The sequence below is a fragment of the Podarcis cretensis genome (genome assembly GCF_951804945.1).
Source record: "Podarcis cretensis genome assembly, chromosome: 10".
Classification (NCBI taxonomy): Eukaryota; Metazoa; Chordata; class Lepidosauria; order Squamata; family Lacertidae; genus Podarcis; species Podarcis cretensis.
Genome location: NC_137179.1, coordinates 18,237,160 through 18,256,198, shown reverse-complemented (window position 1 = coordinate 18,256,198; position 19,039 = coordinate 18,237,160). Strand labels below are relative to the sequence as shown.

The following is a 19,039-nucleotide window of genomic DNA, read 5'->3' as shown; positions in this document are numbered from 1 at the left end:
CTTTGCTACTACCTTTGTGTTCTTTGACAACCGGGCTGAACTGTAGGGACAGCATTAGAGGTTGATATGGTTGGGCCCATGCTGAGGTCCATGATTGAGCCAAAGGGCTACTGCTAACGAACTTCTTGGCCTCTAGTGCTCTTCTCCCTCGGTACCTGCACCTGCTTCCTCACCTAACTTTTCATTTTGACTGAGTATGTCATTCTCTCACCTGCTTCTTCAGGAGGGATAGACGGATGAGTGAGTAAAGACAATAGGGAGGACAGCAAAGAGATATTTGGTACCTTAAAAAGAAATACATTTTTGTTACCTAAATTTTCATGGACCAGTACCCACTTTTTCTGATGCAAGTAATGTTGAGGAGCAGAGCTGAGGAGATGCAGTTAAAAGAATCAAAAGCACGTGCAGCCCACAGTAATGATAGCAATGAGTAGGTGACCCCACTGAGGGCATATTGCAGGATCTTAGTAATTCAAATCCTGAAGCTGGCACTTAAGTAGTAAGACCCTGCCACTTACTACAATTTAAAAAATAGCAAAAGGAAAGGAAGATTTTTGAAGTTCAAAAAAGAACCAAGTTATAATTGTTTTATTGAGTATGCTTACATAAATATACTGAAAAAGTGAAGTTTTTGTTACAAAAGTGGGTATTTTAAAAAAAGGAAATTTCTTTGAAAAGAAAATCCATCTTAAACTATAAGAAATAATATGAAGAATTGCAGCGTTCTATGTATTTCTAACTAATATGGCAGCATAGCGCTCAGCTTTCTTACACTGATCACACACGTCTTCAGAAAAGCACCAAATTAGCACCATATGTGGACTAACACATGATGATTTTCAGATATGGTGTGTAATATTGTGCATGTGTTCCATATGCAGCTGATTTAATATTTGAATATTTGAATATTAATAACACATGATGAGTTGTTAAACAATTGTGCACATTTCCATTGATGTGCCAAATTTACAAGAATCATTTGCAGATCTGGAGCATGTGATATTGTACAGGGGTGGGTGGGCCATATTTCTGTGGACAATTTTCTAATAGACCAAAATTTGGTTATGGACCCACTAGATGTCATGGACTGGCTGGATGCAGAGGAGTGGTGGGAGGCACCTGCCAGGGAACCCCAAGGAAAGAAGGTGCTGATCCAGGGGATTGGTAGTGGGATGACAATGAGTGGTCAGAGGGAAAAGAGGGAGCAGACGGGGTGGGGGGTATCAGAAGCTGAGGAGGTGACAGGGTTTAGTGAGCAGGAAGAGTCTGTGTCAGAGAGCAGTCCAGAAACAAAGGCAGAAGAGGAGGCTAGAGAGGGGAGCCAAGAGGCAGAGATGAGTCAGGCTACTGAAGAAGCCTGGGGGGGGGCTCCCCCTCCTCCTGTGACCAGTTCCTCTCCCCTCTGGTCTCCTAGAACCAGAAAAGGTATGAAAAGGACGGAGCAAAAACAGAAAGGGCATCAAGAGTCTCAGATTGCTTGGAAAGGGCCAGGGGAAGAGGAAACTTAGGGAGCTGTTAGAAGGTGGGGACCTTCAGTCCTTGCAACTGCCTCATTGGGGCAAGAACTACTGGGAAGAGTTTCTATACTCACTGGCTCTGGCCTCCTGTGCTGTTTTGTTTCTTTGAATAAAGAGAGTTAGCTTTACTGACACAATATGAGTTATTGCTGACCTGTTCCTGACACCTGCCCTGACACTATATAGCCAACTCTCAGAACAATATGGCCAGAACAAAAACAGGAAAGTGAGTGCAATGGCATGTTGTAGGTCAGGGGTAAGGAACCTCTGGGCTATGGGCCTGATTAGGCCCACCAGGCCTCTTCATTAGACTCACAAGGTCATGTCATCCAAGCCACGGCCATCAGTCTTACACCTGACATCATATAAGGATCAGGTGTGGGACAGATAAAGGTGGGGCTTGAACAAAAGGGGCTTTGAAGCCACTGCAGGTCAGCTGATCAATGGTGCCTGTAAAGCCATTTGTGCAGCGCTTCCCCTGTCCCAACACTCAGTTGATTATCAATGCTTAGGAAGTGCTGCACATTTTTCTGGCCTGCAGTTTGATTTCAACCTCTGCAGTCAAAAATGGACCCCCTGACATCAGGTGGTTGACAGGTAGGCGGTCCCACTCACCTGTCAAACTTGGCATGCTGGTCTGTGTGGAGCTAAACATCATTCCCACTGGTCAGAACTAGTTTCCAACCTCTGTAGTTGGGGCTGCATCTAAACATGTTTTCTTTAATGAAACATGCAAACAGACATCTTGCTGAATGTCTTTTTGGCCATTGCTGTGGACAACCTTGCTGATGCTGAGAGCCTGACATCTGCTCAAAAAGAGGAAGAGGAGGAAAAAGAAAGGAAAAAACTAGCTAGGTAAACCCTTTGTTTCTAGTTTGGTATAAAACAATATCCCTAGATGGTTCTTGAGAGTAAAGGTATGTACAATCAGCCACATTTTATATCCCTGGTTTGGTACTGTAACTTACAGGTAGGATAAAAGTAGATTATCTTTCCCTTCTGTGTTCATTCTGTTAAGCCAAATATTTAAATGACAGAGTTGACACTGGTACTGGTCAACCATGTTGGCTCACTAGACACTTATGCTTCCTGTGGCTTGGTTTTAAACATCAGAGAGGCAGAAACCACTCAGTGCCCAAAATTAATGCTTCTGTGCATGTGTGTCTCAAAACAGATTTGGTGGTTATATGTTATTCAGCCAGCATCTATTAATCTTTCAAATTCTGTGGAAGCTTCCATCAGATGAAAAAGCATCCATAAAGGGGGTGGAGAGAGAGAAAAAGAATGAAAATAAGTTTCTTTCCCCCTCTACTCCCTGAAAAGCCCCTCTGGAAAATGGGGGCCATTCTGAACTATGTGCATGGGAGCTGCAGAGGGGAGGGGAGCATGAGAAACTTTTCTTCCATGAACTTCCTTAAATTACCTTAGGCTGCAAACCACTGTATTTTTGAAATTCTCTTATTATTTAGTTAATGGCATCTCACCAGCTCATCTTAACGAGAAGTGAGGTATGTGTTATAATAGAAATGAAATGGTTGGGCAGATAGCCTAGGAGGGTCCTCAAAGCCATCCCTTTTCATACTTCAATGACCTCCTATGAGAAGGCATTATTTTCTTCTCACAATACCAAATTCTTCTTCATGAACATGAAACAGACATTGTTCATTGGAGTTTCAAGATTTGGGGGGGGGGGCAGGGATAATAAAGGAGATAGGGGAACACCTCTGCCTCATGTTCCTGTCAGAATTGTACCAAGTGCTTGTTGACATGATAAGCTATGCACTACTCATGGGAGTCTGTAACAGAAAACACCATTCCATATTTTGTGAACATTTGCATTTCTCTTTTTTGCTGAATTATTAGGACTGCTAGTCCTGAAAAGAAACAGGAGCCTGAGAAGCCAGCTGTGGAGGGGGAGACAAAGGAGGAGAAAATTGAACTGAAATCGATCACTGCCGATGGAGAATCTCCACCTTCTAATAAGGTCTGCTGCTTGTTACCTTCCAACTTGCTTTGCCGAATCATATTTATGAATGACTGAATCAATAAAATGGGATGGATGAATAAAGCAAGCTCTATTATGGTTTTCCCTTCTTTTTGTCAGAGCAATGTAGATGAATATCAGCCTAATGAAAATGAAGAAAAGAATCCTTATCCTACTACAGAGACACCAGGTAATTCACTGCTGTGCTCACTTTTTTCCCTCCCACTAGCACAAGAAGCTGAAACTTAAAACACCGAAGGCAGTTCCAGCTGCATCACAGATAGATCCATATCACCCAATAAAAGATAACCAGCTGATAATTGTACTTGACAAGATGGAATCATCTCTTTAGTTCTATGGAAATAACAGGTATTTGCCAGATCCAGATGGGAGACATTCCTAGATTGAGATGATGCCTCCTACTGGAGGATCAGGCAGGGTCATTTCAAGCCTGTTGCCTCCTCTCCAAAGGGAGGAGTCATCTTTCTAGCCAGACCAACCCTGCCTGTGGTTGGTGAAGGCCAGGTTCTTGTGCACTTTTGCTGTCTGCCAGTTTTTTCTGTCCCTAACGTCTCTCCTTTTCTTGTGGTGCTATTACTTGGATCTATGAGTGTTTTGGTTTTGGTGTTTTCTCCTCCCTGGTGTTTATTTTTCTCTTGACTTTTGTTTCTGTTTCTGTCTTTTCTTTCCCTGGTTGTTGTGCTTTCTCTCCTCTCCTCATTGTTGTCCTTTCTGAGTGGTGTGGAGGAAGGGGAGAATTTCTTTGGATCTGGTGGGTCTTACTGTATCCTGGAATGCGTTGTACCTCTGATGGGGCAGTCTTTGGGCACTGGAGTGCAGTGGCATGTCCACTAATCAACTCTATCTGTTGATGGATGGCCATCCTGACTCGGCCCCAGACACACTGACTAGATGTTTGGAAGCTGTGGCTGGATGGTTACGTGGGAGCCGGTTGAAGCTAAATCCTTAGAAGACAGAGGTCCTGTGGCTGGGACGGGACGATATGGGATTGGGGGGGGCAACTCCCATCTCTTGTGGGGGCACAATTAGTGCCAGCACCGTCCGTTAAGAGTTTGGGTGTAATCGGGACTTCCGGGTTAGCGCGATCGGCTAATGGCGGATTCCCTCCGAGCTCCGGAGGGAATCGGCTCTGTTGCAGACGGGTCTCACCGCGACGGCGACGCGGGGACCCTTAGAAACCGCAGGCGCGGAAGCCTGCGGACTTGGTGACTCGGTGGGCACCTCAAGCGCCCCCCCGACCCACGAAGAGCCTTTTTAAAGGCTACGGAGAGGGTACGGAGAGTGGCGTGGTGCTGTGAGTAGACCACTACTGCAGTGGAGCGAAGCCGCGAGCCATGGCCGGAGAGCGCTGACTTTTTTCCCTGAAATTTGGACTTGAAACAACCCGTGAATAGAATGGAATTTGGACTTTAAAATTTTTACCTTTGAATTTGGTATGACCGGGGGGATGTGCTAAAGGGAAGTCTGCACCCCCTCTACCTACAAAAGATTTAAAGCAAGGATCGGAGAACTAAGGTGGAGAGATATTTTTTTTTCGGTACGAGTTAAAAGGCATTAATTCCATGAATTTGACAGAAGAAGATTTGTGCTGGAGAGTAAGAGTTGAATTTTAGAAGCTTCTGTCTAACCCCCCCCCCCCGACCCGGGAGTGTCCCTGTGTGTGAGCTGGAGGAAAAGGAACAAGGAGTTTGACAGCTGTCAAAGGAGCTGTCAAACGGGCAGTTAAAGTTAAAAACTTTATTGTTTAACATCTCTCTGGACTAAACTTGCTATATTTGAATTAAAGTGCTTGGGAACAAAGTAGTTACAAATAACAAAGTAACAGACTGTTGGGAAAGGACTATTAAGTAACTAGAATCCCCCCTAGGGGAAACTTTGAAACATTACAATGGCTACAGATGGAAAATTACAGGCAGAGATGGAAAGAATGTTTTTTTCTTGTGGGAATACTGCAAGAGCAAAGCATGGCTATGAACAAACAACTTATAACCTTGAACTCTAAAACAAGCAACCCTGCTGAATGCATAAAGGATTTGACTGAAACAAAATCTGCAGCTGAACCAGAAGAGACATTTTTGGAACTGGAGGAGAGGGAAGAAGGAGTTAAGAAACTACAGGAGAGTACCAATCTGAAGCTTACATTGCTAGAACATAAAGAAGAAGATCTTGGGATTACCAATCTGCGAAAGATGCGAAAGTGGAAAGAGGAAGCCCCTGGAACACTTGGAATACTGGAACTTAAAAGAAATAAGAAATATGATTGGGGCTTCCTCTTTGAGTATGGGAGATCAGTTGACTTGTTGCAGCAGCTGTTACCAAGTATTTTGGATGGAAGAAAATTTGACGAGACTGTGCCAGAGCTCCTTCGAGAACTGAGGACCAACAAAGAGGGCTACCAACAAAACCGGCAGAGAGAGACTGACAGAGATTTAAAGGCCTCTGATGTGAGGAATCCAGGCTAAGAACTGTTTTGTGGACATTTATTTGGGAAGGGACAGAAACCGGGGTAGGGAGGGAGGGGAGAACAGAACTTTAAAACTTTTATGACTTTTGTGTTTGGCTATTATGACCTACATTTAATATAAAAAGGGGGAAATTCGTGGAAGGGAATTTGGGTCGACCTTAGAAAAGGACTTAATATTTATAAGAAAACTGGACAAGTAAAATTTGGCCAAGTAATAAGAATTAATTTTAAAAACAACAATAATATGTTAAAGAAGAGAGATAAGAACCTGCTGAGCTAATTATTGGATTTGGGATGTATGAAGGGGGGGTGGGGGGAAGTCAGGGAGGGGGGTTAAGAAAGTAAGGTTATGAAATTATACATGTTTTGTTTTTGTTTTCATTTGTGTGTGTGTTTCTAAAATGTGAAAACCCAATAAAAATTATTAAAAAAAAAAAAGAGTTTGGGTGTAATCTTCGACACCTCCCTTTCCATGGAGGCACAGATTGCAGCTATAACAAAGGCGGCATTTTTCCATCTCCGCCAAGCTAAGCAGTTGGCTCCTTACCTCTCTCGCCCTGACCTAGCCACTGTGATCCACGCGACGGTCACCTCCAGACTGGATTATTGTAACTCGCTCTATGTGGGGCTGCCCTTGAGACTGACCCAGAAACTCCAGCAGATGCAGAATGCTGCAGCAAGACTCCTTACGGGGTCTTCGCTGTGAGATCACATTCACCCAGTGCTATACCAGCTGCACTGGCTCCCGGTGGAGTACAGGATCAGGTTTAAGGTGCTGGTTTTAACCTTTAAAGCCCTATACGGCCTAGGAGCCTCGTACCTACGGGACCACCTCTCCTGGTATGCCCCACAGAGAAACTTACGGTCTTCAAATAAAAACATCTTGAAGGTCCCAGGCCACAGAGAAGTTAGGCTGGCCTCAACTAGAGCCAGGGCTTTTTCGGCTGCGGCTCCGACCTGGTGGAACACTCTGTCACAAGAGACAAGGGCCCTGCGGGACTTGACATCTTTCCGCAGGGCCTGCAAGACAGAGCTGTTCTGCCAGGCCTTTGGCCAGGGCACAGCCTGACTCCCTCCTTCGGCAATCTTTGTGGAGCTCTGGCCCAATGGTAGCCAGTGGCTTGAATTTAATTAATTTTATAATGAATGATTTTAGAGTGTTGTTTGTGCTGTACTTTTGTACTGTTTTGTTGTTAGCCACTCTGAGCCCGGCTTCGGCTGGGGAGGGCGGGATATAAATAAAATTTATTATTATTATTATTATTATTATTATTATTATTATTATTATTTTTCTCTTGTTGCTTGAAGCAGCTGTTTTCCTCTGTGCCTTTTTCCGGATGATCCACAATAATCAACCAGCATGGCCATCAGTGTTAGACTACTCCCACTGTCAGGCTGGTGATTGCCCAGTCATTTGGTGGTTTCTGGCATTGTTGTGATCCCAGCTATATAACTAGCAGGTACACTAGTTAGTGCCTGGAAGTAGGGTTGTTATTGCACACTGTTGACAAGTGGTTTAGCATGCTGAAATTGTTTCCCATCTTTTTCCCCCTGAGGTTATGGGAAACTGTATTTTTGATGGCTTTATCTCTACTTTATGTGGGCTCCTGCTATTATGATTTCCCAACAGTGGACTTGTCTGACTACAGAACCTCCTTGGCTAAGAGGTCTCTGTGTTTGAACCCATCTTTGTAGCTTTATACTACAGAAACTCCTGGTGTCTTTTCTTGGGAAGGGAGAATTCCCTTGTTTTTTCTCCTGGGTCAGGAAGTTTATTTTCCAGGAGATTCAGAGAGGTTGAGTATTCCTTGCAGTTTAGTTCTGAGAGAGGGGAGAGGAAGGACCCCTTCTACAAAGTCTTACAAGCACCATAAGAAGAACAGGGGGCAGCAAATTCTAGTTCTGTGGGATCCCCTCCTCCCCTTTCTTCTAGGGCTGTTTCTTGAAGTCAGTCCAGGTCTCATGCTAGGAAATGTGTGGTGGAGACTGGGGCTGTGGTTGCTGGGACAGCTGGCATAAGAGAGTCAGGAGCTGCTGGTCCTGAGGCTAGAAGGAAGTATCAGCAGGCAACTCTGGTGGTGAGCTCTGAAGCCCCTTTTTCTTATATGGATCCCCCCCCCCATTCCCCCTGCCCCCCTGAGAGGAAGGGTAGGTGAGGAAGGGCTGGAAGTAGTTCAGTCTGAAAGTATTTGCTTCTGATGTTTTTCTGGCCCTTTTGTCCAAGGCTCACAGGGTCCTAGACTGACTTAGGAAGATCTTCATGTGCAGCCTTTCTCCTCTCAGTCCTTGGATGTGGGTACAAAGAGGGTCTTCCCTACTTCTTTGAACAAACTCCTGCATGTATCCAAGAAAAATAGACACCATCTTAGACCTCAGCAGGCTCAGCAAATGTGTGGAGAAGAAATGCTTCAAAATGAAGACTTTGAGGTCCATCATGGCAGCACCAAGAAGGGGAGACTGGATGACCTTAACTGATGTCTCCATGTCTCAATCCAACCTTCCACTGGTGGTTTCTCCAGTTCACCTACAGTCAGGATCTCTACCGTTACTGGGCATTGCCTTTTAGTCTCATTTGGCAATGAGAATCTTCACCAAGGTATTGATAGCACTGGGCCCATTTCCACACCAGAGGCATTTGCAGTCATCCATATCTGGTCAACATTCTGATCCATGCTCCATCTAGGGGACAGGTTCTTCAAGTGACCTAGGGTTTGTGATTAATGTGAAGAAGAGTGCCCTCTCTCCCACTTAGTATTGGGCACACCTTGGGGTTTGTCTGGACACAAATTAGTTCTCCATGTGTCTGACATTAGAGTGAGTGGCAGCACTTCATCTTGCCCTGGGCACTGCTTTGGATCTGATAGCTTAGTGTCATGTTTTGACTTTGTGTCATGGACTCAGTTGCACACTCGGTCACTGCAAAGACCGTTAACAGAACCTCACTGCAGTGAGGCATCATTTGCAGGTGGAAATCCTATTGACAGTGAAGAAAGAACTGGTCTAGTGACTGACTCCATGGCACCTAACTGTGGATGTGTCTCTGGAGGAGCCTTCCCAATTGGCGCTCATGACTTGTATATCTGCAGTTGAGGAACTTCTCTGGTTAATAAGGCCACTCAAGAGGTGTGGACCACTGAATAAACACAGTTCAGTATCAATGGAATTGGACCCAAGCAACTGGAGATGGACATATGCGGCCATCGCCTTATGGTCAGGATGGATAAGCCATCTGCCAAAGCTCACATCAGTTATCAGTGAGATGTGAGATTGATGGTGGAGATGGATACACTTCTGAGATGAGTAGAGCAGCATTTACTCAGCTTGAAGGTAGAACATTTAGCCAGAGTGGACAACCAGACAGCAGACTGGTTGAGCCAGGTATCAATAAGGGAGGCCAAGTGGCAGTTAAAACCCCTGGTGTTTTGTCTAGTAGTGCACTGTTTGGATCAGTCAATAACAGATCAGTTTGCTTCATAGAGCAATGCCCAGCTTGATACTTTTCTCTTGTTTCCAATCTCTGGGACCACGGGGTGTGGATGCTTTAGAGACTGAGTGGCCTCTGGGGTTGCTATATGCCTTTGCACTGTTTAATGCAGAAAATGCTTAAGAAGGATCATCAGTGTAGGCTAAGGTGATCCTGACTGCCACTTACTGGCCAAGAAGGCCTTGGATTCTGCACCTGGTGAATTTGGCAGTGCAGGATCCTTTAATATTGCCAGTTTGGGAGGACTGAGCAGTGTACTGGCTAATCTTAAAGGCCCACCTTTGTCTGCTCACCCTCTTTGTAAAAGATTTATTAAAGGTGTGGCACTTGTTGCTCCTCCACTTGTCCATAGATTTTTTTCTTGAAAATTGAATTGGGTACTCTCAGTTCTTATGGGACCTCTTTGAGATGATGGCCACTTGCACTCTGAAATGGTTGACCCTTAAAGTCATATTTTGGGTGGCTACCACCTCAGCCAGATGTGTTGGAGCTGGAAGCTGACCCCTCCATTTTATTTTACGTCTTGATAAAGTGGTTCTTTGCGCAGACCTAGCGCTCACGCCTAAGGTGAACTCCATTTTTCTTAAGTCACAGGAAGTGAACCTATCTTTGTTTGGTAAGAATCCTTCCTACTCCCAATAATGTGAATAGCATACTTTTTCCATTTTTAACTCAAGAGGTCGTTCAATTTCTGGAAGTGTGATTAGCTGTTTCTGTCTTATTTGGGCTTCTCTGTTGGGGGAAAAAAGTCTCATCATCCTCCGTTTCCCTTTGGCTTCAGGAGGCAGTTAGTGAAGTGTATTATTCACTGGGTCAATTGCATCCCAAGTCATCATAGCTTATTCTTTGAGAAGTGCTGCAGTCTTGGTTGCCTTGAAGAGAACTTTTCTGGTGGGGGTATCTGTAGGACAGCTATGTGGGCCTCCCTGGCCCTTTCTCTAGACATCACAAAATTGTTTGTGTTGTGGTGGCTGACACAAATTTTCATAGGACTGTGTTGCTGAGGCCTATGAATGAGTAAAGTGATTGGCAGAGGAAGTCCACTCTGGGTTTCTGCTTGTACCTATGTTATATGCCAGTCTAGAAATGCCTTCCATATAGATTTGGCAAAAACAGAAAATTGTTTTAAAATAAATTTCTGTTTGAAGATCCAGATGGAAGACATTATGCACACCTCTCCTTCCCCTGCTTGCATTTGGCAGGGAGGGAACTAGGTTATGGATTTGCCTGCTTTGTCACATACTGTTAGGGCTTCCTTTTCCATCTTAGGGCATTATCTTCTGGGGGTGGTGGAGTAAGGGATTCCTGTGTTGTTTCTGGCAGTTCAGTTTCTGTTCTTTGTCTATGTCTGGGTTTTTCTGTTTTTTCCTGTGAGTCTTTTTCAGTTAGGCTCAGGGTTTGTGGTTTGCCAGTCGAACAATCGATTTGGGGTTGAGGAGTTGTCTATGCTTTCTAGAGAGGTGACTCCTCCCCCTGGAGAGGAGGCAAAAGGCTTGAAAGGACCCTTCCTGATACTCCTGTAGGAGACGTCATCTAAGTCTAAGAATGTCTTCCATCAGGATCTTAAGAAATTCATGGTAAGACAAATTTCCATTTTTATTATACAGTATTGTATGTTATAGTCGCAGCTATATGCAATCTGTGTTACAGCTGTGAGCAGCCACTGGTATGTCAGGTTTTACAGCCTCACCAGCTGAAAATTAAGCAGGTCTGTATATATCTGCTTAATTTACATGTCTTTTCTTGTTTCTCCTAGCCAAGGGGATGGACCAAAAACCTTGCTGCCACTGGAAAGGCAACTAGGGGTCTACTCACATGAGCATTGGGTTTGTGGGAAGATAATGTGAATTGCGTTATATACCATGACTCCCTTTCTGCGATGAGCTCGTTGTACATGCCTGATACTGCTCAGTTGCAGGATTTAATGGCTTTCAGCGTTTTTCAAAGGTGCCATTTTAGTGCTACCTAAACACTGGTGTGCCAGCCAGTGGATTAATTCAGCCACTGTGTTCAGAAGTTGTATAAATCATTCCTGAATCAGTATGATTTAGTGGGCAGGACGTTTGACTCGAAAACATACGCAACTATGAACTTGTTTGGTGGCCTTGGATAAACCACTGTCTGCAGTAGCAGTTGGTAGGATTGGGTGGGCTGTGCTATTTATCTGGCTTCTCATTACCAGTGTTACTGCTGGTTATCAAGAAGGAGAGAAGCAAGGCAACAGGGAGGCTGGTGTGGTGCAGGCACAGCAGTGGAAGCACTGTGTCTACACCTCACCGACTTCCTCACTCCCTTCCCCACTCGATAGCATGCTGCAACCATAGCACTGGGAAGCAAAAAACAAACAAACACATTTTGGCCCATTACCTCTGACCGCTACTCACTATATGTCTCAGTACTTCTGACTCCATCTCTGAAATGAGAATGAGAGTGGCTTGCTTTGTAGGGGAGTCTTAAGTATGAATCTTTTCTTTGTACATTATGTATTTTCACCTCTTAAAAGCTCTAAAGAAAACCTCAATAGTTACCAAAACATATTCTAAGTCTGCCATGCATGAAATATTTGTCTCAAGACCAAACTAGGTGTTACATGCAATTCTGAGTTATTTCCTTCCGCATGTTTCTTGGTTATTTTTGCTGTTACCAAAACTATGATGGAAGTCTGGAAAACAGTAGGGAATGGAGAGGTACTCTAACCTTTTCTCCTCTGACTTCAATTTTCCAGCTTAAAATAATCTTCCTAGGCCATAGCTTCCCCTGCAAGGAAAAACATAATGGGTGGTTTGGAGCTGGAAAGTATAGAACCAAAGAATTGTAGAGTTAGAAGGCTGCTTTGTAGTGTGTCCCTAAGATATTTGCTTCTGAGGGACAGCATCTGGGGGGTTGCCCTATATATGTGCATGTAATTTCCCCAATCATGTATATTTATTCCTGTTTGCGTATCAGCTGCTCTGTGATCATTGAACATGTTGGACTCCTTATTAGCAAACCAAACCTGTGGCACTGCAGATGTGAATAATGTTTTCTCATATCACCCATCTGGAACAGCATCTGGCTTTAGACCTCTTCTTGTACTCTGTCTGCATGCAGGTGCTCTTGTTAAGCCAGGCTTTTGCTACATCCAGACAACTCTGGATATCATTATTTTTATCCTGCATCAGCTATTTCAAAGCATTTTTTAAAATCTCAAGTCTTATTACCAAAGATTCTTTTCCAGATACCACCAGCCAATCTTCTAGAAATCTCTCATAGTCACCAAATCCCTCAAAACTGTTGCTGCTGCTTCAGTGAGATCAATTCCTTTCTTCAACAATGTTTTTCAGCCAGCCCAACCAGATGGAAAGAGTACTCAAAGCACTCTTGGGCTTGCCTATTGGAAGGTTGGCAGTTCGAGTCCACCCAAGAGGGTGAACTCCTGTTGCTCTGTCACAGCTCCTGCTAATCTAGCAGTTTGAAAACATTCCAGTGTGAGTAGATAAATAGGTACTACTGTGGCAGGAAGGTAAACAGTGTTTCTGTGCACTCTGGCTTCCATCACGGTGTCCCGTTGTGCCAGAAGCTGTTTAGTCATGCTGACCACATAACCTGGAAAGCTGTCTGCTGACAAACACCAGCTCCTTTGGCCTGAAGTGAGATGAGTGCTGCACCCCATAGTCAAGTCTGCCTGGACTTAACCATCCAGGGGTCCTTTGCCTTTTACCTGCCCTGCTGAAGTTGTGGATAGACAAGTTTGGTTCACTGGAATCCTTTTGGGGGGGGTTTTGTGGTAATGGGAATCCTTACAAATAGGTAACCAGACAGTCTTTGACTATAACTACCTTGCCCATCTGCAAGCTTTTGAGTAGGTTTCCCCATCTAAATTATGTCCAGGAAGGTGTTTCTCAGTTTCCACTAAATGGCAGCTGATATTCATAGTTCAGCAACAGGACAGACGCTGCATGACATGCTTGCTTGCCATGGTCAATTATGGGTGCTTTGTTGTTGCAATATCTTCTTCTTTCGCAATCACTCATGGCTGAATAAGATTGTCTTCCATGAACACTGTGTCAACAGTGGAGGCCAATTCTGGATCCACATGTCCTTCCACAGTGGGGACATAGGTTTTTGGACGAGAGTTGATCACGGTGAGGGTTTGTCAAACATGCCTTCCTCTTAGCTCGTTTCTCCTTTTCGCCCTGAGTTTGTGCTTCTTCAAAGTCCATGACACCTTTGGTAAAGGCTATTGGTAAAACCTCCCTGAGTGTTAAGATCTGCTTCAAAGGTGCTGGTCATTGACTTGTCGATTTTGGAGTATATACTAGGAGAACGTAGTAGCTCCACAATTGTTGAATTCACTTCCCATTGAGCTTTGCCAGCCTCACCCCCATCAGCTTTTAGAGGTGGTTAAAAAGCATTTTGGGATTGATTTTAATTTAGATCTATATTTTAATTATTTGCTGCATTTTAACTGATATTTATTTTATTGTAATTTTATTGTTGTTTTCTTCTTTTATTTGTAAAACTTCCTTGGGAGAACTTATTCTTAAAGGCAGGATACTTAAACTAAGGACCTTTGCAGTAGAACCTCTGGCATGCTGCTCTCTCAACCAGTGCTACAGCTTGCTTAGATAATGTAACTGCTGGCTTGACTGTCAGCTTCTCCCATTGTAACATTTCACTGCAGGTGGCTTGAAGGTGGTATATCAACTCACCAGCACAGCAGAGGGCTGATGACACAAGGCACTATTTGATTTCCACTAATTCTTACCAATCTTCTGACTCTGGCTCCTCTATCCGAGTAACTCATTGCTCAGGTATAGGCTGAACAGTTCTCACACTACTTGTGTTGGATTTTTCACCCACCTTCAAGACTGCCTACCAGTTTCCAGGCTCAACTATCTATCAGATCAATACTTGCTTTTCTCAAGACTGCCAGCTCTGACGTAAAGCTTACCCACTGAGAATCTAACAGGAGTGCAATGGGCATTTGTATCATTGGCCAATTTATGACATGTCTTCAGGGCTTAGGTATGTAAATGCAGCCACAGTTGAGCTCTCCATGGTAGCTGCTGCTTGCCTGGAAGTTTCTCCACTTGCATCTTATCAGCACCCACCTCTCATACCTCCAGGATTGGGATGAGGTTGAGCAGGTCCAGACCCATCATGCACTTCATTCAGTTTTTTATAAGCTCACGTTGCCCCAGTTTTCACATTAATCTTCTTTGCGCTACCTTTGATGTCTCAGCTTCAGACTGCAATGCTGCTCCAGGCATCCCCCAGTGGCAGGCCCTCCAGGCACTCATTATGCAACTCTTCAACCTGCCTCTTGGCTCTTGCAACCGCCACTAAAGAGATCTGCTATGCTGACAAGCTTCTTTTCAGCAAGAGAATCATGATGATGATGATGTATTCAATGAGAGTAGACAGAGTAATAATTTTACAATCTAGTTTACAGGCAAATTAAAGAGTTTAAGCTCTATAAGTACATACAATGAGGATGAAAGCCAGAATGATGTGAAAACCTGGAAGATAAACTCAGAGCAAAAGTAAACATTGAAAAGGCTCCATCAATGTCATTATCATCATTATTAGTCAAATGTACTGCACTTCTAAGTCCAAAGGGCTTTCCAGGCTTTCCCTTGTTCTCCTTTGTTTAAGGAAGGCAATTGTGTTTTTAATATATAGGAATCATCAGAAAGAGTAGATTCTGGGTTGAATAAAGATTAACTGTAGGTATCCAAGGCTCATTTATTTGTGAAGGAAATTTTTATATTGCCATCTACCACATGTTCTCAAGGCAGGTTCCAATAACACCTTACTGTACACTTACTTCTAAAAAATCATTTAAAAATCCCTTTATTTGATAAATACCATTTAATTACTGTTGTTCAGGAGCTCAACAAAAGAAAAATGTCTGCCCCTGATATTGGAACTCATTTAGCATTGGTGTCTATCTGATTTCAAGGACAAGAGAGTTTCAAAGCTGGATCACTACCATGGGAAGAGACTGTTCTTGGTTCTAGTCAGTAAAGGTAAAGGGACCCCTGACCATTAGGTCCAGTTGTGGCCGACTCTGGGGTTGCAGTGCTCATCTCGCTTTATTGGCCGAGGGAGACGGCGTACAGCTTCTGGGTCATGTGGCCAGCATGACTAAGCCGCTTCTGGCGAACCAGAGCAGCACACAGAAATGCCATGGGTTGAACCACAGAGCCTAGGACTTCCTGATCAGAAGGTCGGCGGTTCGAATCCCCGCGATGGGGTGATCTCCCGTTGCTTGGTCCCTGCTCCTACCAACCTAGCAGTTTGAAAGCACGTCAAAATGCAAGTAGATAAATAGGTACCGCTCTGGCGGGAAGGTAAACGGCGTTTCTGTGTGCTTCCCCCCCCCTTTCTAGTCAGTAAAAAGGTAAAGGTACGCCTGCCCGTACGAGCCAGTCGTGTCCGACTCTGGGGTTGCGCGCCCATCTCGCTTAAGAGGCCGGGGGCCAGCGCTGTCCGAAGACACTTCCGGGTCACATTGCCAGCGTGACAAGCTGCATCTGACGAGCCAGTGCAGCACACGGAAACGCCGTTTACCTTCCCGCTAGTAAGCGGTCCCTATTTATCTACTTGCTCCCGGGGGTGCTTTCGAACTGCTAGGTTGGCAGGCGCTTGGACCGAGCAACGGGAGCGCACCCCACCGCAAGGATTCGAACCGCCGACCTGACGATCGGCAAGTCCTAGGCGCTGACGTTTTACCCACAGCGCCACCCGCGTCCCTTTTCTAGTCAGTAGGTACCTGTTAATGGTGGTTCTATTAACAGGGCCTCCCTTGCAGATATCAACAAATGGGTAGGCCAATTTTGAGAGAGGCACTCTTTCAGGTAGTTGTGTTCCGAGTCATTTGGGGCATTATATATCAAAGCCAACTTCTGGGATTAGCCTCTGTGACATATAGGCACCCAGTGCATGTGCTTCAAAATTGATTTATATGTGCTTGGGCTGCCATCCTTGTCAGCACCTTTGCATCTTAGTTCCAGTCTCCAAACCAAATTCAAGGGTAGCTCTCTGTCTCTGTAGAGCACATAGCAGTAATCAAGCCAGGAAGTTACTAGGCCATGGATTATGGTGGCTAGGCTATTCCTGTCCAGCAGCAGCCAGAGCAGGCAACAGGCACTCTGCACCCCACTAGCTATCTAAGGTTCTGGTAACAAGGTGGAATCAGTGAGTGCTCCCAACTATGCACTTGTTCCTTTGGGGCAGGGTTATCCAAACTTTTGTCTCCAGCTGTTTTTGGACACTTGGCTTTTAAAGAAGAGGCAATTTATGAACACAGAATAATCATAAAAATGAGATAGTAAAGGAAAGCTTGCTTAAGGATTGCTGTTAGGATGCCAGTGCAGACAATTAAACACGGCTATTGTTTTGTACCATCTTTTAGTTTTTCTGTTTATCTAGATAATTACCTTAATGGCACCTGTGGAGTGTGTGCGTGTGCAAGTTTTTAAGCATCTTACTGTTGTTCTGTTCACAAACACATTAGACTTCTGGAGGTGCTTGAAATCCTCAAAGTATTTTTCCGAACCCTCCCTGTATTCCCACAGGCCATCCAGGGCCCCTTCTTGCAACTTCTTCCTTGAAGGATAGTCTCAGATCTCCACAGTGCCTGGAGCTCTCATTTTTAAGAATTTGTTTCAAGAGTTTTAGTTTTTAATTCTTCTGCCTTGCCTGAATTCTAAACAAGCAACAAAATGAAGAATTTATTTCCATCTCTTTTTAGGGAAAAATGGCCATTCCACCTGGTGTTGTGCCCTATTCACATTTAAGGGCAGAGGCTAGAAACCAGGTCAGGTGTTAACTCCATGCATAGATTCACAGAGGTGGGAAAAACCAGTGCCCAATTTGCCCCAAAGCATTCTTCACAGCATTATTATTATATTTTCTTCTCATTATTATTATCAAATGATTACCTATGCTTCGCCCTAAGGTTCCAGGGTAAGTTACAACAATTTAAAGTAGAACATTAAAAACAGTTTTAAAATTACAGTTGAAGATCCTAAGAACTCTCTTCTGAAAGTATTAGAAAAAATATAGGAATTTGGGCAAGTAGCAGGGTTTAAAATAAATAAAAATAAGACAAAGCTGCTAGTCAAAAACCTATCACAATTGGATAAAAAAGAATTAAATCAGAGAAATAGAGATTCATAAAAAAGTTAAATATTTAGGAATCTGCCTTACAACCAAGAACATTAATATCTTTAAAGAAAACTATGAAAAGATTTGAAATGAAATAAAAAGGAATCTAAAAATATGGGTTAGAATGAATTCATCGTTATTAGGAAGAATTTCAGTGATTAAGATGAACATATTGCCAAAAATTTTGTTTTTGTTTCAGTCAGTGCCGGTAATAAGTAACACAGCATGCTTCAAGAAATGGCAAAAGGATATCTCAAAATTTATATGACAAGGGAAGAAACCAAGGATAAAATATAAACTACTTACTGACATTAAAGATAGAGGAGGATTTTCCCTTCGAGACTTTAAACTATCCTATGAGGCTGCTTGTGTTACTTGGATCTGGGATTGGATTAAATTAGAAAATATGGATATGTTAGATCTTGAAGGACATGACAACAGATTTGGATGGCATGTGTACTTGTGGTATGATAAAGGGAAAGTACACAAAGGATTCTATAACCACATAATTAGGAGATCATTTTTAAAAGTATGGGAAAGATATAAAGATTTACTAGAACAAAAGACCCCGTGGTGACTGTCACCAACAGAAGCAACCTCAATTAAAAAAATAAATAGGAAATAAAAATGGATCACATATAGAGATCTCTTAATGGAAATAGAAGGGGAATTAAAATTGAAAGAATTTGAAGAGTTTTGAGAACATGTAAATAATTGGCTGCAGTATCATCAATTAAATGATGTACAGTGGTACCTTGGGTTACATACGCTTCAGGTTACATACGCTTCAGGTTACAGACTCCGCTAACCCAGAAATAGTGCTTCAGGTTAAGAACTTTGCTTCAGGATGAGAACAGAAATCGTGCCCCGGCGGCACAGCAGCAGCAGGAGGCCCCATTAGCTAAAGTGGTGCTTCAGGTTAAGAACAGTTTCAGGTTAAGTATGGACCTCCGGAACGAATTAAGTACTTAACCTGAGGTACCACTGTATTTAAAGAGGATAAAAAGAAATAATTTAGTTACACTTTATCCAGATATCAAAGAGAAATCATAGGTGATAATACTAAATTACTGAAGAAGGTGTACAATATATTATTAGAGTGGGAAACTAAAGATGAGGAGGTAAAATGTGTAATGATCAAATGGGAACAAGATTTAGGACATAATATACAAATAGAAGATGGGGAGAAATTATGGAAAGTGAATTTAAAATTTATGGATTGTATAACTTTGAAACCGAATTATATGAAAATGATGTACTGATGGTATATTGCCCCTGTAAAAATGACAAAAATGTATAGAACAAGCTCCAATAAGTGGTGAATATAAAATTGTAAAACTTAATAAAAACTATTTTTTTAAAAAAGAAGATCCTCGGGGTCCCTTTCAGCTCTACGATTCTACAGCTCTATGTCA

At 43.4% G+C, this 19,039-nt stretch overlaps 1 protein-coding gene and 1 long non-coding RNA gene across 10 annotated transcripts in view; one reads left to right on the top strand and one right to left on the bottom strand.

Moving 5' to 3' along the window:
• The window catches only part of CACNA1C (calcium voltage-gated channel subunit alpha1 C), a gene marked incomplete at its 5' end in the record, with an annotated part of 458,067 nt that overhangs the window by 327,422 nt on the left and 111,606 nt on the right, over window positions 1-19,039 (top strand). For all 8 annotated transcript variants that reach the window (XM_079992108.1, XM_079992110.1, XM_079992109.1 and 5 more), the window contains 3 exons: window positions 2,258-2,372; window positions 3,381-3,501; window positions 3,622-3,691. In XM_079992108.1, coding sequence (XP_079848234.1) covers window positions 2,258-2,372; window positions 3,381-3,501; window positions 3,622-3,691 — 306 coding nt within the window. The remainder of the gene's footprint in view (window positions 1-2,257; window positions 2,373-3,380; window positions 3,502-3,621; window positions 3,692-19,039) is intronic.
• LOC307225358 lies at window positions 2-18,936 on the bottom strand. Of its 2 annotated transcripts, none has more exons than XR_013842927.1 (3): window positions 17,931-18,936; window positions 2,133-2,323; window positions 2-284 (listed from the first exon to the last, which is right to left on the bottom strand). It is a non-coding gene; the product is annotated as an uncharacterized lncRNA (long non-coding RNA). The 2 variants fall into 2 exon arrangements; XR_013842928.1 differs by lacking the exon at window positions 2-284 and adding an exon at window positions 3,240-3,313 and having other exon boundaries at window positions 2,243-2,323.